The 13,909-nt window shown below is 40.2% G+C and overlaps 2 protein-coding genes across 5 annotated transcripts in view; both read left to right on the top strand.

The window, feature by feature from the left end:
• hnrpkl (heterogeneous nuclear ribonucleoprotein K, like) overlaps window positions 1-11,153 on the top strand; it is a 15,529-nt gene extending 4,376 nt beyond the window's left edge. For 2 of the 3 annotated variants that reach the window (XM_013909536.1, XM_005720300.2), the window contains exons 6-16: window positions 1,132-1,204; window positions 3,096-3,209; window positions 3,744-3,872; window positions 3,992-4,296; window positions 4,891-4,944; window positions 5,124-5,160; window positions 7,132-7,147; window positions 8,460-8,492; window positions 8,626-8,693; window positions 8,781-8,950; window positions 9,629-11,153. In XM_013909536.1, the coding sequence (XP_013764990.1) occupies window positions 1,132-1,204; window positions 3,096-3,209; window positions 3,744-3,872; window positions 3,992-4,296; window positions 4,891-4,944; window positions 5,124-5,160; window positions 7,132-7,147; window positions 8,460-8,492; window positions 8,626-8,693; window positions 8,781-8,950; window positions 9,629-9,659 (1,030 nt within the window). In that variant the 3' untranslated portion in view covers window positions 9,660-11,153. The remainder of the gene's footprint in view (window positions 1-1,131; window positions 1,205-3,095; window positions 3,210-3,743; window positions 3,873-3,991; window positions 4,297-4,890; window positions 4,945-5,123; window positions 5,161-7,131; window positions 7,148-8,459; window positions 8,493-8,625; window positions 8,694-8,780; window positions 8,951-9,628) is intronic. The other variant, XM_013909538.1, reaches the window with a different exon arrangement.
• Window positions 11,154-11,320: 167 nt separating this feature from the next.
• LOC102211711 (guanine nucleotide-binding protein G(q) subunit alpha-like) overlaps window positions 11,321-13,909 on the top strand; it is a 14,423-nt gene continuing 11,834 nt past the window's right edge. The window contains exons 1-2 of one of the 2 annotated variants that reach the window (XM_005720301.2): window positions 11,321-11,484; window positions 11,889-12,042. In XM_005720301.2, the coding sequence (XP_005720358.1) occupies window positions 11,907-12,042 (136 nt within the window). In that variant the 5' untranslated portion in view covers window positions 11,321-11,484; window positions 11,889-11,906. The other variant, XM_005720302.1, reaches the window with a different exon arrangement.

The raw sequence follows: 13,909 nt of genomic DNA, 5'->3' as shown, positions 1-13,909 counted from the left end.
TTTTTCCTGTCCATTTTCAGCCTCTCCATTGAGTTGGACCTTTTGTTATTACAGTTTATTGTCCATGCAGAGAATCACTGACAGCCCACTACCAAGTAGTTGGTGTTTTACATAATTAGCAACGCAGCGGTCAGATGCTGTTTATTTATATGTATTTTTTTTTAAATTTCCTTTCTGTGATGTTTAATTTTACCATAAATCTTGTGGAGAGCAGACATCTTTATCTCACTCTGTCCTCCTCCTCTGTGGCTCACCTGGCCCTCTCGCTTCCCACCCCCACTCTCAGCATCACTGTCCATGAGAGAGCGCACTGGCTCTTGTCCGGAGGCTCCGTCTTCGTGTCTGTCACTCATTATTGTTGTTTCTTTTTATTTCATGGTGCTGCATCCCCTTGTGTTAAATTCCTCTCAGGCCACATCAGATCAGCGCTGCCTGCCCAAACCTTTCATAACCCTCCCACCCCCGTTCCTGTTCTGTGCCACAGAGTAGTTGGCAACCACTCACATTTCTTTTCCCAGTCTAAACCCCTCTGCTCTGTTGCTGTTCTCTACTACCCACCTCGTCCTCTCCTCACCTCAGCCCCAAGCCCCTCTCCTCCCCACCTGTTCCCCACCCTCTTTCCCAACTCCTGGTCACAAAGAGAAGGTGTGCTGGTGGCGCAGTTGTCAATACAAGATAATGTGTTAAGTTATTACCTTCCTTTTCCCCAACTTGGTGGTGGGATGGTTATAGAAGATCTCTCTCTCTCTCTCTCTCTCTCTTTTTAAACCCCTCTTTCCCAACTCTGTGTGGCCGCAATCACATTAATTTGAGCCGCTCTGAAACCGCCCATCCTCCCCAAGCTTGTCTTTAAAAATAATATTATAATCAGTGCATGTCAGCTGCTTATTTAGTCAGTGTAGTGTTGGGGAAAAGTTATGAAGAATTCTTATTTTTTTGTGTAGCATTTAGCAGTCTTATTTTTTCCTTTTTTTAGTTTTTAAACCTTTCGTAAGTGTGTTCATAAATGTTTGCTGGACTGCTTCTTCTTTATTCGTTTATTTATTTTTTTATCAGGTTTTGCTTTCTGTCCTTCTCTCTTGTTCTTCTTGTAACGCCTTGCTTCCTTTTGGCTAAAATGGTTCCTGACAGGATCCTGAGTGTGAATGCCAGTATCGACACTATTGGAGAGATTCTGTTGAAAATCATACCGACTCTTGAAGAGGTAAGCTGTCATAATAATTGTGCATATAAACAAAGAGCAGAAAGGTTGATGGTATCTGTTTATGAGATATGTTTATATGTTGCAAAAAAGAAAAATCACAGCTGAATCTGACTGGAAGATCTTATTTCTTTTATTCCTGACCTTTCATGCTTTAAGTTAATATAACACAGAGCTGGTACATTGTATCCAGCTGCACCCAGCATGCATTGATAAAATGCTAATAATAATAGTAAGCTACTTTTATCTGCTTCCATATTCACAAGGGGTCGCCACAGCAGGTAGTTCCTGATATATTCTGAATTTTTGCAGCCCTACACGCAGCCATATGTCCCACCAGTGATGCTGTGCAATAGCAGTAGTTATGTGCTTACACAACAAAATTTTCATTAGCTTTACTGAGACTCACTGGGTCTTTGTCATAACCACTTCCTGGTTGTCATTCCAGTCATTTGACCATGCTTAATTAGCTTATCGCTAGACTACTCACAGATATAATGGTTCTAGTTTCTTTTTTGTTGAATTATGCTTATTAATGATCTTAGTATGTGTCACTGTAGTTTTTTGTCTTTGGTAAATGCTATCGTGATTTATTGAGAGTTCCTCTTGCCCTGTCTTAAAGTCTTTATGTGAGCTGTGAGCATGTGAGCTGCTTTAAATCTTCTCTAAATATCTTTTCTAAAAGTGGTTTGTAACAGTTATTATCATACTTGTTAATACTGATGGGGAGAGAATTTACAAAACCACATTGGATTGATTCAAATGACTGTTTATGCTTAAGTAACAGATTTGAAATCGGTTTGAAATGAAACAATCACGATGCAGTTGAAGTGCACGCTTATATTTCTTTATAAATTAAGCAGGTTAAAAAGACTGGAGGTGATCGCATTTGAAAGCTTTGTGAGCCTAAAGCAGACGGTCAAAGGAGAAGTTAATATAAATACAGGCCATGGGTTTGCTTTGCCCAAACAAACCAAATACATCAGAAAAACGGGAAGATTAGGAGTAGACCGATTGTTTGTGTACATTCTAATGAATGTACCAAAACTGATGAAAGGCATATTCAGTTTCAGAACAATACTATATTTCTCTGAAAGTCTACAGAGCAATACTAAGATTCAGCGAAATGCAACAAAGTTGTCAAGCCAGTACAAGTGGACAATGACCCAAAACTTAATGTATGAGCACTCTGAACAGTTTGAAGATCAGGAGGAAGAATCTGCTGCAGTGTCTAAATGGCTCACCTGATTTCACCGACTGTGATGCTGCAAAGACAAAACATCACAAAGGAGGCATCGTTCTAGCCAGTCGTTGCTTTCAAATAATTTTTGACAATAAAAAACCTCATTTTATTTGGGATTATAAAATTCCATGCATAGAAGTGGTTGCTATTGCTTAACAGATAATAAACCCCTTAAAATAATTTTCTTTGACTCCTTAAGTTATTTTTGTTGGAGGCTTTAAAAAAGCTGAAAGGCTCCACTGCAACTGTATGTGCCATTTCAGACTGATGTGGTAGCATAGAGGGACAAAAATGATGAAAATTAAGTTACTGTCCAAATATATGAATGTACACTGCACTGATGTGAATTTTGAAATGCATAAAACCTATTAATCATTGCTTTGTTCAATAATGCTCCACAATGAAATAGAAATTTAGCATCACATTTTCTAATCTTGAAACTTGCCAAATGCCAGATTGTGACCCATGCAGATGTGTGCATGGGTCATTTAAGGCTTGGAGTCCACTGCATGTTTAGCGGTTATAAGCAGGTTTAGCAGTTTTTTGCCACATTGGCAGCATATAAGTTACTGCCCAAATACTTTAGTAATAAACTATAGGCAGATATTCTGACCCTGCTGACATTGTTGATCTTGTGCCGTGTTTCTTTAGTACCAACATTACAGTGGGATTGATTTTGACTGTGAGCTTCGGCTGCTGATCCATCAGAGCTTGGCAGGGGGCATCATCGGAGTGAAAGGTGCCAAGATAAAGGAGCTAAGAGAGGTAAGAGAGTCCAGATTAGCAGGATCCTCACGATGCTCTGCCCCAAAAGCTGGACTGTAGAATAATTATTAAGGTTGTAATTGTTAATGCATATTGTATCTGAAATATATTAGGATTTATTAGGACTTATTTGTGCCACCTTATTGTTGTATCTGTATTTCCCAAACGTTTTATAACTTGTTTATACTTTGAGTATTACAGATATAACTTATTTGCAGCTGTAATCAGATAATGTGGTATATGTGATCAAAATTTGGCTCGTAAGAATAAAAAAAAAAACAACTAATTATACCTCAATTAAATTCACCTGATCTGCCCATCGAGATCATCATCTTCCATATGTCCGGACAGCTGTCAGTGTACACGTTTTGATTGAGATGGGCAATTATCCGAGCCATTGTTAGCTACGCAGCTCATATGTGTATTTATGACACTAGCAAAACTGGTCTTTAGACCAGCTTTAATGGCAAATTGGTCACAGATGAAATTGATAGACTGGAAAGAAGACTAACACTTTTTGTTCTTGTGCATCAGAACACCCAGACCACCATCAAGTTGTTCCAGGAGTGCTGTCCACACTCGACAGACAGAGTCGTCTTAGTTGGAGGAAAGCCAGAGCGCGTCGTTGAATGTATAAAAGTTATATTGGAGCTGGTGTCAGAGGTGCGATTACATCATTGAGATCTGTTAAAGGGGTTAACATGCTTTATAATTATGCGGTTCATGTCTCACAGTAAGAATAATAAATTATCTATTTAATTTTCTTTTCCTTCCCCTTGCAGGCACCGATCAAAGGTCGCGCCCAGCCTTATGACCCTAACTTCTATGATGAGACGTACGACTACGGTGGCTTTACTATGTTATTTGAAGAGAGGGGCAGACGACCAATTGGTGGCTTCCCCATTCGTGTTCGTGGCGGTTTTGAGCGCATGCCTCCCGTTCGTGGCAGCAGGCCCATGCCTCCCTCCAGAAGGGATTATGATGACATGAGTCCCAGACGAGGGCCTCCGCCACCACTGAGCAGAGGACGAGGGGGAAGTCGTGCTCGTAATCTGCCTCTGCCCCCGCCACCACCACCAAGAGGAGGGTAAGGGCAGTGCTTTCACATCTGAACTGTTTTTATACTTACTATATAAAAGATGGCCATAGATAATGCCCATTACCCATTGGTGTTTTAACTCCCATTTTAAAGCCCCTGGTCGGCCGTTGCCATATGGTTAGCCAAACGTGAATGTATTTGGACTAGAGGGAGGAGTGCTAAATTGGCAACTAGGGCTATTGTTGATAGGTTGCATCCATCCATCTGGGTGCACATACATAAAACTTAAATACTATAAAAAACAGGAGCACTCACTTCTTGCACACCAGCCCATATTATGTCAGTGCTGCAAATGGCTCCAACACCACAAATGCAGCCAAAGTTCAGTCCAAATTCAAATCAGCAGAGGTGATGAGCCTAGTCAGCATTCACCCACCCTAAGTGTTATTAAAATGAAGGTGAAAATTAGCTATAGGCATTTTTTTCCTACTCTTTGTAAAACGATCTTATTTCTCCAATAAAGTTTGGATCTAAAAAGCACTATTAGATTCCTGTTAATTTATGCGTATTATGTGTATGTTTGTGTATAGGCATATATAGTGTTTCACCAACTTCTTTTTCCTTGTCTGTTATTATCCACAGAGGTGACAGGTTTTCACATGGCAGCTATCATGGTAGCATGGATGACAGACCAAGGTGAGTAGGATTGTCAATACAAAATAATTTGTCTTAAAAGCAGAAGACATTGAAAGTTCGTCAGGAGGTGAAGCCATAGTTCAGACCTGATCAGAGGTCATCAGTGGAGTCTGCTTGCCCTGTCACACGTGTCCCCTATGTTGGAGGAACTGTGTTAACATTTACCTTTTTGTCTGTAGTGACAGAAGAGGCAGAGGAGACCGTTATGACAGCATGGTGAGTGTGTTTACTAGTGCTTCTGTAATGCTAATCCGTATGTGTCGCTTCCTGCTTCTGTGTAGTTTGTGTTTGTGAATCCTGCTTTAGATCATATGATTGGAATTTCTTTTTCTCACTTTCGTACAAGCGCAGTGGCTTCAACACCAAGCTGCTTTTTTTTTCTCCCCCCACTATGTATGCACACTGATGTAGGCCTGTTGTTGCCAGGCAACTGTTGTCTCCGTGGTTACCACAGAGCAGCTGAGTACGTAGTCCGGAGATCCACCAGGCTAGCAAATGAGCAGAAGCCAAAGCGAGTCCTAAACTGTTTCCCTGTAGGTTTAAAGCTGCAAAAAAATGTTTTAATAGTAATACAAAAGCATTAATTTCATCACATAGGCATCAAGAGATGTCAGTTAATCCTTTAAAGTGATTTTAAAGTGTCTAAGAAAAGAGCAAAAACTGACGTTTATCATGTAAAGTATAATATTATTTCTTTTTCTTTGTGAAACAAGAATTTCAGGAGTGAAAGCATCAACTGATTATTTTTTGCATTAACGCTTGTCACCGCTCTACTCATCTGAGTTAACAAGTAAACATCGTCACATATAAATTAAATGCAATCGGTGTAATAGATGTGGGACTTGCAGCCAATTTGCTACTTGACAGATCTTACCCATGGCTAAGCTTTTAAGGTGCACTTTAATACAAAGAAAGGTTTACAGTAAAAGAGCTACAGACAAATGCTGGAAAAAGTAATCAAAACTACAGTGACAGCTTCCAGTTGACATTGAACTGTTCAGATGTTCAAAAGGCCTTTTTTTTTTTTTTTTTTTTTTTTAGGCCTGTATGCAAGCAGATAGTTTGTGTACTTGACAGCCATATTACTGTAAAATAGGCTTTACTGGAACTAACTGGAGAGGCAGCTGGTTATCCCTCACAGTGCATCACCGTATATGAACTATATTTATATCTTCCTTTAAAAGGATGGGTACACCTAATTTTGAATGTTAACGGTAATGCTCATTTCTTTTGAAGTAGTAAATGGAGGATGAAATAATTATTGCCCCGACTATATATTCACACGTGTTCCCACCTTAAATTGAATTGGTGTCCTTGTTTCTGAGCCATTTAAGTGGTTTATTTAAAATAAAGAAATAAATGCAGAAAAGGCCTAAATTGTCTACAGGGAAGTTGTAGCGTGATCAGCAATGCATCGTTTGTGTTTAGCAGCACAAGTCACTGACAACTTCCAGCCGAGTCACTGCACAAACCAGCAGAACCGAATCCTGGAAAGTGTAAATGTGTTTTGGGGCACGTATGGAGTCTACGAGGACTCGTACAGGCTGATTAAAATAGAAGCATATCTGTTCTATCAGACATGTGTGAGCTGAGCAGCTGAAAAGCCTCCTGTGTAAGAGGCAGCGTAGTCAAAATTGGGTTTTTCTTGAACTTCCCCACAAAAGCTGCAGCTGTTCTTGGCAGTATTGTGAACTCAAACTGATGATGCTTTTATGTGCTTCAAATATATGAACGACTGAAAGTCTCTGTGGTGATCTAGGAAGGTAAAGCTGAGTACTTTACTAACGAGTACTTTAAAGGTCTTCAACATGTGCCTTTCTGTTGGTCAACTTTATTCAAATGAATAATTTCAGAAAGGCAAATCATCACATGAAGGGGCCCAGAGTTATTTCACCCTCGGATCAAATTTCTAGCCAACAACATGGTGTTCTTATAAAGTTCAGTGTGATTTTTTTTAAAGCTTTGAAATGGATGTGCTTAATACTGTGGGATGAGTACTCCCCTTCACCTTGGTGAACATCAGATTGTTCTTAGTCTGCATGAGTGTACACGAGTTGTTTGTAGTTTAATGTAGAATGGATAGTGAGCATTTAGTTTACTCCAGGTTCTGAGAGCTTCGTCTTTACTGTGACATTCAAACTTATATTATATATATTTTTTCCCCCATCAATTGATCCTGAAATGCAGAGTGGAGGTGGATATGGTGAGTGTTCTTCTTTATTAATCTCCTGGAAAAATTCAAGTTCAGCAAAGGAAAATCAGGGCTTCTTGGACTTTATTCTCATAATTTCATCTTTTATTTTTGAGAGGTTTTATAGGAACACCACAATGCTGCAAGGCATGGGGCAACTCCACCGATCAGGCATAACATTATGACCACCTGCCTAGTATTGTGTCGGTCCACCCTTTGCTGTCAAAACATCTCTGACCCATCAAGGCATGGACTCAACTAAACCCATGTGCTGTGGTATCTGGCACCAATTGTCAGCAAAAGATCCTGTAGGTCCTGTAAGTTGTGGGGTGGGGCCTCCATGGATCAGGCCTGTTTGTCCAACACATCCCACAGATGCTCACATGGATTGAGAAGTGGGTCATTTGGAGGAAACAATGCTGAGGTAGGTGGCACGTGTCAAAGTAACATTGGTTAGACCAGGTCACCTTTTTCTATTGCTCCGTTCACCCTGACTGGTCTGTGGCTATGCAGCCCCTTAAGCAACAAACTGCAATGCACTGTGTATTCTGACACCTTTCTATCAGAACCAGCATTGACCTTGTGGTCAATTTGAGCTACAGTAGCTTGTCTGTTAAATCGCACTACACGTGTCAGCCTTCGCTCCTCACGTGCGTCAGTGAGCCTTGGCCTCCCATGACCCTGTCACTGGTTCACTGCTGTTCCTTCCTTGGACCACTTTTCGCAGATACTGACCACTACAGACTGGGAAGACTCCTCAAGAGCTGCAGTTTTGGAGACACACTGACCCAGTTGTCTTGCATTCACAGTTTGGCACTTGTAAAACTTGCTCAAATCCTTGCACTTGTCCATGACTTTCTTCTCATCAACTTTGAGGATAAAATCGTCACTTGCTCCCTATGAGATCCCATCCACTAACAGGTGTCATGATGAAAAGATGATCAGTGTTATCTCTGTCACCCCAGTGGTCATGATGTTATGCCTGATCAGTGAGTATAGACTAGCTCACAGGTTTTCTAACACACTGCCATTATCAGTTCAGCTTTGACTTAATGTGTTTAACAGTTAAGTTCATTATTTATTGAATATACTACTGTGTAAGGAAAAGATGAAACCATGCAATGTCTACCAGTTTAAAAACAGTGAGTTTCATTTAAATCATTTATTTTTACTGATAAATGAATCCGTTGATTCAATAATTGAACTGCAGCTCAAGTCTGGAACATTCTGGCTACATTCTTTACTATCACTTTTCTCTTTCCTTTGTTCTGGGGTGCATTTTCATTTTTTTCCTTTCTTTGTTTTCTTTTTGATGTTTTCAAAGACAACAGTTCTTCCTGGGATCACTTTCAGTCTGGTGAGTTGGGATCGATCGTTACTATCCCAGCGTTTTGTTTCCTAACCTATAGGGATTGTTGCATCTTCTGGCATGCTTTAGTTAAAGATGGCTTTTTCCCTCTTCCACCTTATGTGGTTTTAACTCCTCCTAGGCGGCAGAGGCTCGTACAGTGATATCGGAGGTCCAGTCATCACAACACAAGTCACCATCCCAAAAGATGTAAGCTAAAGTGAGCAATGACAAGAAAAGAGATGCCACTCCTTCATGTATGTTTTTTTTAAACTCTCCTTTACGGTTGTTGTGCAGCTGGCAGGCTCCATCATTGGTAAAGGCGGTCAGAGGATCAAGCAGATCCGCCATGAGTCTGGGGCATCCATCAAGATTGATGAACCACTAGAGGGCTCTGAGGACCGCATCATCACCATCACAGGGACACAGGACCAGATCCAGAATGCCCAGTACTTGCTGCAGAACAGGCACGCACTCCTCTGATTTTCCCCAGGACAGTATCAACACCACAGAGCAGTGAGGCCTTTCTGTGCTGACCTGTGTGCTCATGCTCACCCAAATGGAAATAATTGTATATATTTATTTTTTTTACTTTTAATCGGTCAACTTTGACTCACAGTTTCTCCAGAAAAATCTGAAATGAAAGCTAATAAGATCACTAGATTAAGCAGTTTATTAACGGAAATTGTGCAACTCTTTTGGGTAATTGATGATGAAATAATTCTGCAGTGTAAGTTTGATGGAAACTGGCTTTGGGTGGGGGAAGCTTTAAAGACGACCTTGGATCTGGACTATTTTATACTATTTTGTAACTTTTTACGGTCTGCGTTAAGATCGTCTGGCTGATTAATGAATGATGAAAACAGTGTTTCATCTTGTGGAGCTTTTCATTTCACTGTGTTCCCTCTCACCACTAAATGGCTAAGCTGGTCTCACCAGTTGGTCGGGTCGCTTCTTGCAGACAGAATTTATTTCCAGCTTTGACCTTGCGTTACTTTTTTTTAACTTACAAATGTGCTTCATGTGGAAAATGCTTAACAATTTTTCCACATCTGGATTTACAACTTCTTAACCCGTGCCATGTTTCTGTTAACATAAATATTTCTGATGTTTCGTCCTTACCTTTTATCTGTCTTTTATTTCAGCGTGAGGCAGTACTCAGGTCGGTTCTTCTAGGAAGAAAAGAGAAGAAGCAGAAGAGTGAAGCCATGCTGCCATACTGTTTGTTCCTGCTATTCAGAGCCTACATTCCTCTGCTTTGGGTAGACATGCCCCTTCCACACAAACACACACACACACTACACCGCCTAGCTGTGTTGCAGTTTTTATTTTGACAAATCTTAAGCTGTCAAACAGCAGTCAACAAGTTTTTCTGTGCTGGTGTGATTACTTTTAAGAGATTCTTGTGCCGTCACTGGAGTAAACCCATCTGTGTGATGACTTTCGGTGTTGTGAGAGCCAACCTCTGGCCCTTGTTTCTTTTATTTCAGTACAGCATGCAGAATGTAATAGTTTTGTTTGAATCATTATGTTTGTTTGATTTATTTTTTTTTCTTTCCCTTAAAGTTTTAAGCACACTTTCCAAATGAAGATGCATGGTGTTGGAATGGTTCAAAGCCTTTTGAATAAACTTCAGTTTTTACACGACCTCCAACACCTTTTTTCTCACTGTTAAATGAAGTAATGAAGTGCTTTCTTTCTTTTTCTTTTTTGAATGATGGGGTTCAGTGAGATTGTTTGGGAAATGAATTTATTTATGTCTATTACGCTAAAGTAGAAAGCAGAGAAGAATTGAGATGCCAGCCTCATGTCTGGAGGGTCAGTATGAAGCTAGCACCACAGCCTGTTGGCTTACTCTAGCACAAAAGTGAATGCATGCAGCAGAAATTCCACCCATCAGTCCACAGATGAACATGCTGTATCTTGTTGTTGTTTATGTTGTACAGAAAGAAGCTAAAATGTACTTTTGGCCTTCCTCTCAGCACAAATAATATCTGCTTGTAACCCATCGGTGCCTATTTTAGAAACCTTTCAGTTTATAATTGTACTGTGGGTGTACTTTCTAATCCGTGATGGTGCTAGCTTCATATTTTATCAGGCAGGAAATAAATAAAACCTATTTCCCAAAATATCTTTTCTTTTTTTTTTTTTTTAAGTCGGGATACTTGTGCCAGTGCGGTATGCATAAAGAAAGTTTTAAGATTTTTTTTTTTTGTGTGTAATCGTCTTTCTTTGAAAGGCAAAAAGCTGTATAAAGTGTGTATATATTTACATAAAAAACCAGTAATTTTATGAGTGTTTAGAACGGCCCAGATTACTTAATACTTTGGGGCCAAAAAACAACAAGAACAACAAAAAAAGACAGATTTGGTCATCTTTAGTTGTCCATTATTTCTTTTCTACCACTCACAGGGATGGACTCGCTGAAATCTTCCAACCTTAAGAGCTGATCAGTTGGATCCATTTTATTCTTGCATTTTTTATTTTTTATTTTTTATTTTAATTTTTGGAGAAGGATTTTTAGAGTTCTGTGAATTGATTTCTTAAGATACTTTCCCCCCCCTCTTTTCTTTGCAGTTTGATGTCAAGGGATTTGTGAGTCCAGGAGTGGTGATTTTTCTGTGTAGTACTTGCAGGTGTTTAGTAAATAAAGTCTGTGTCACAGCCCACAAAGTGTAAGTGTGTGTCTATTTGTTTTTATTTCAGCGGAGCAATACTGCGCTGCTGTCTTTGTAGTACATGTAATTGGTTTACGGACATGGTGAAGTGTGTCAGCCAGTTGCTCTCTCACATGCATCCGTAGTTCGCTGGTTAACACCGGAAATCTGCTCCTATAATGTAATAGTGAAAGCCCACACGGCTTCCCATCACGGCACAGCCCTCTGTCACATGGCGCGCCGTTGGTTTTCACTGTGGATAGAGTTGGGGGGGAGACGGGATAAAGGAGTCTTCAGGCAGAGGAGGATAACGCGATAGAAGGTTGCAGGATCTTATTTACCGAGTAGGTCTTCTTAACCACTTTTTTTAAAAATTGATATCATCTTTGTGTCATTTTGTTGCGCCTTGAAGTCAAAACTCCGCCATATTCAGTCCACCACGCCCGGAGCGTCAGCTATCACAGTCGCCGTTACAGTCTGCTCAACTTATTGCACAAAGTTAATTTCCCCTTTTACTGGAGAGGAAGAAGGTAACAGCCTCGAGAACAGCTGCTTTACTTCCTTAAATTTGCTAAACGCTTCTGTTTCCAGCTCCGGGAGGGGGGAGGCGTAGTTGCTGGAGCTTGTAGTAAAGAGTTACCGTGGGCTTTAATCATTGTGTGTTGTGACTCGAGGATACACCGAGGAAGGGAAGGGGGGAGTGTTCGCTGTATGAACAAACAGTATGTATGTGTGTTTACCTTGGAAGGTGAAGTTGTAACCAGGAATGATTTTGAGCTCCGTGGGGGCATGCTGCCTCAGCCCGGAGGCCAAAGAGGCTCGGAGGATCAACGATGAGATTGAGAGGCAGCTCCGCCGGGACAAGAGGGAATCCCGACGGGAATATAAACTCCTTTTGCTGGGTAAGAGACGGATCAAACGGTCTCTGTGACACCTCTATGAGAGGTCAGAGGTGGAACAAGTTTTCAGGACTTCCACTTAAGAAGCTGCATCCCGAAAAACGTTAGGGGGCCTCCTCAAGAGGGTCTTTGCATCTCGTCTGTTATATCAAATTAATTATTCAATTTGATACATCAAATGTCTTAACGATTTAAGAAAAAAATCTTGCATAAATATAACAGCCTTATGTTGAATATTTGTATTTACGGTTTGGACATATGAGGCAGCAAGTGCAGCTCTTAAATTCATGCAGTGCAGTGGAGAAAAAAGAAAGCTGTGTCACAGAAGACTACTTGAATAAATACAGCCTACTTAGCATCTGTCTGCTCTTTGAATCAGACCCCTCAAAACATAGATGTAAACATGACTCAGTGCACTTGAGTGTGTTATGATGCCTTTGTGGCTGAGAGGAAGCAGATTATAAACAGTGGAGTAAGAGGTGAATCCTGAATGTGGACATTAAAACCTGAAAAATAAAATAAAATAAAATAAATATATATATATATATATATATATATATACATATAAAAATGGAGGTGACGTGAATAATTCTATATACCACACAATTTACATGTTCAAAAGGGAGTAGGATGAAGTTTACATGCACGTCGTTTACTACTGAACACTGTTCCTGTCATAGGGCGTGTGCATAGTTTGCTGTGTGAGGTGAGTTAAAGTGTAAAGACAATGCAAAATGCAGTTACAGTACAGGCAACCATGCAAAACGTACTCACAGTGGGAGTTTTAACTACTTTTAGCTACTACTGTATCTCAAATGGGGGGAAAAAGGGATTAACTACACAGATTTGTAGGATTGAAATATTATGTGTACCAAATGAAGTGTATATACTTCATTTGTTGATAAGACATCAACATATGGCCTGACTGTAGTAGTTTAACATGGACCAAAGTATATGTACATTAGTGGTTTGCGGTGACATTGATCAGTGGTTGCTGTATGCGTCTCATGAGACGTATTTTAAAAAAAGAACTGGTACTACAACAAAACTCATCACAGTTTAATCTTAAGGAGAGCAGCGAAAAAAGAGAAAACAGTTGACTGTTAACAGAGCCAACTGCCTCCAGTTCTTCAGAACTGCCCATTGACAGATCTGTGCAGTGTATCTGATAACAGCATTTTTCTTCTACACAACAGTAAGCAGTCCTCTGGTATACATTGCTGGTTCAGACAGGCATGACATGACACGAAGCTCAAATACTCACTCGTCAGTTTTTTTCCTTTTACGAAATAATATGCGACTAGCCTTGGGTCAACTAGTTTTGTAGCATTTTTGTGGTTAGCCACGAGCATGTTAGACTGTAGCTTCCTGACCCTAGTTTGCATTTATAATCTCTGCATGATTTGGAGACTTTATGAGGTATAAAGATGTGACAAATCTACATGTATTAGTAACATAATTGCTAACAGTTATACCTGGAAGTGTGATGAGTCCTCCCTCATCAATCTCACTTTAGTTGATGGTATACATTTTGTTTCAACTTCCTTTAGAATTGGCCCCATAAAATCTAGTATGGCATGGGCTCCACACACCGCTGTCATTTAATCTGTACAGAAAAGAAATATTAGTTGCAGTCCTCATCTGTATACTACAGGGCACCGGGTGCTTCATTAGTTCCTCCTTGCTCCTTTCTACTTTCAGAGCTGCTTTAATTTGTAGTGTCACAGATTCATTGAGGTGCTGGAAAAACTTAACATTTAACAGCAGAGATTTTGGTCCGTATTGACGTGTCAGCATCGCACAGCTGCTGAAGATTTGTTGGCTGCACGTCCTAAATGCAAATCCTCTGTTTCACCATATCCCAAAGGGC

This window comes from Pundamilia nyererei, unplaced genomic scaffold, assembly GCF_000239375.1.
Source record: "Pundamilia nyererei isolate P.nyererei 1_Seehausen unplaced genomic scaffold, PunNye1.0 scaffold00002, whole genome shotgun sequence".
NCBI classification, from domain to species: Eukaryota; Metazoa; Chordata; class Actinopteri; order Cichliformes; family Cichlidae; genus Pundamilia; species Pundamilia nyererei.
Note: the sequence above shows the minus strand (reverse complement) of the source record. Positions and strands in the feature narration are given on the sequence as shown.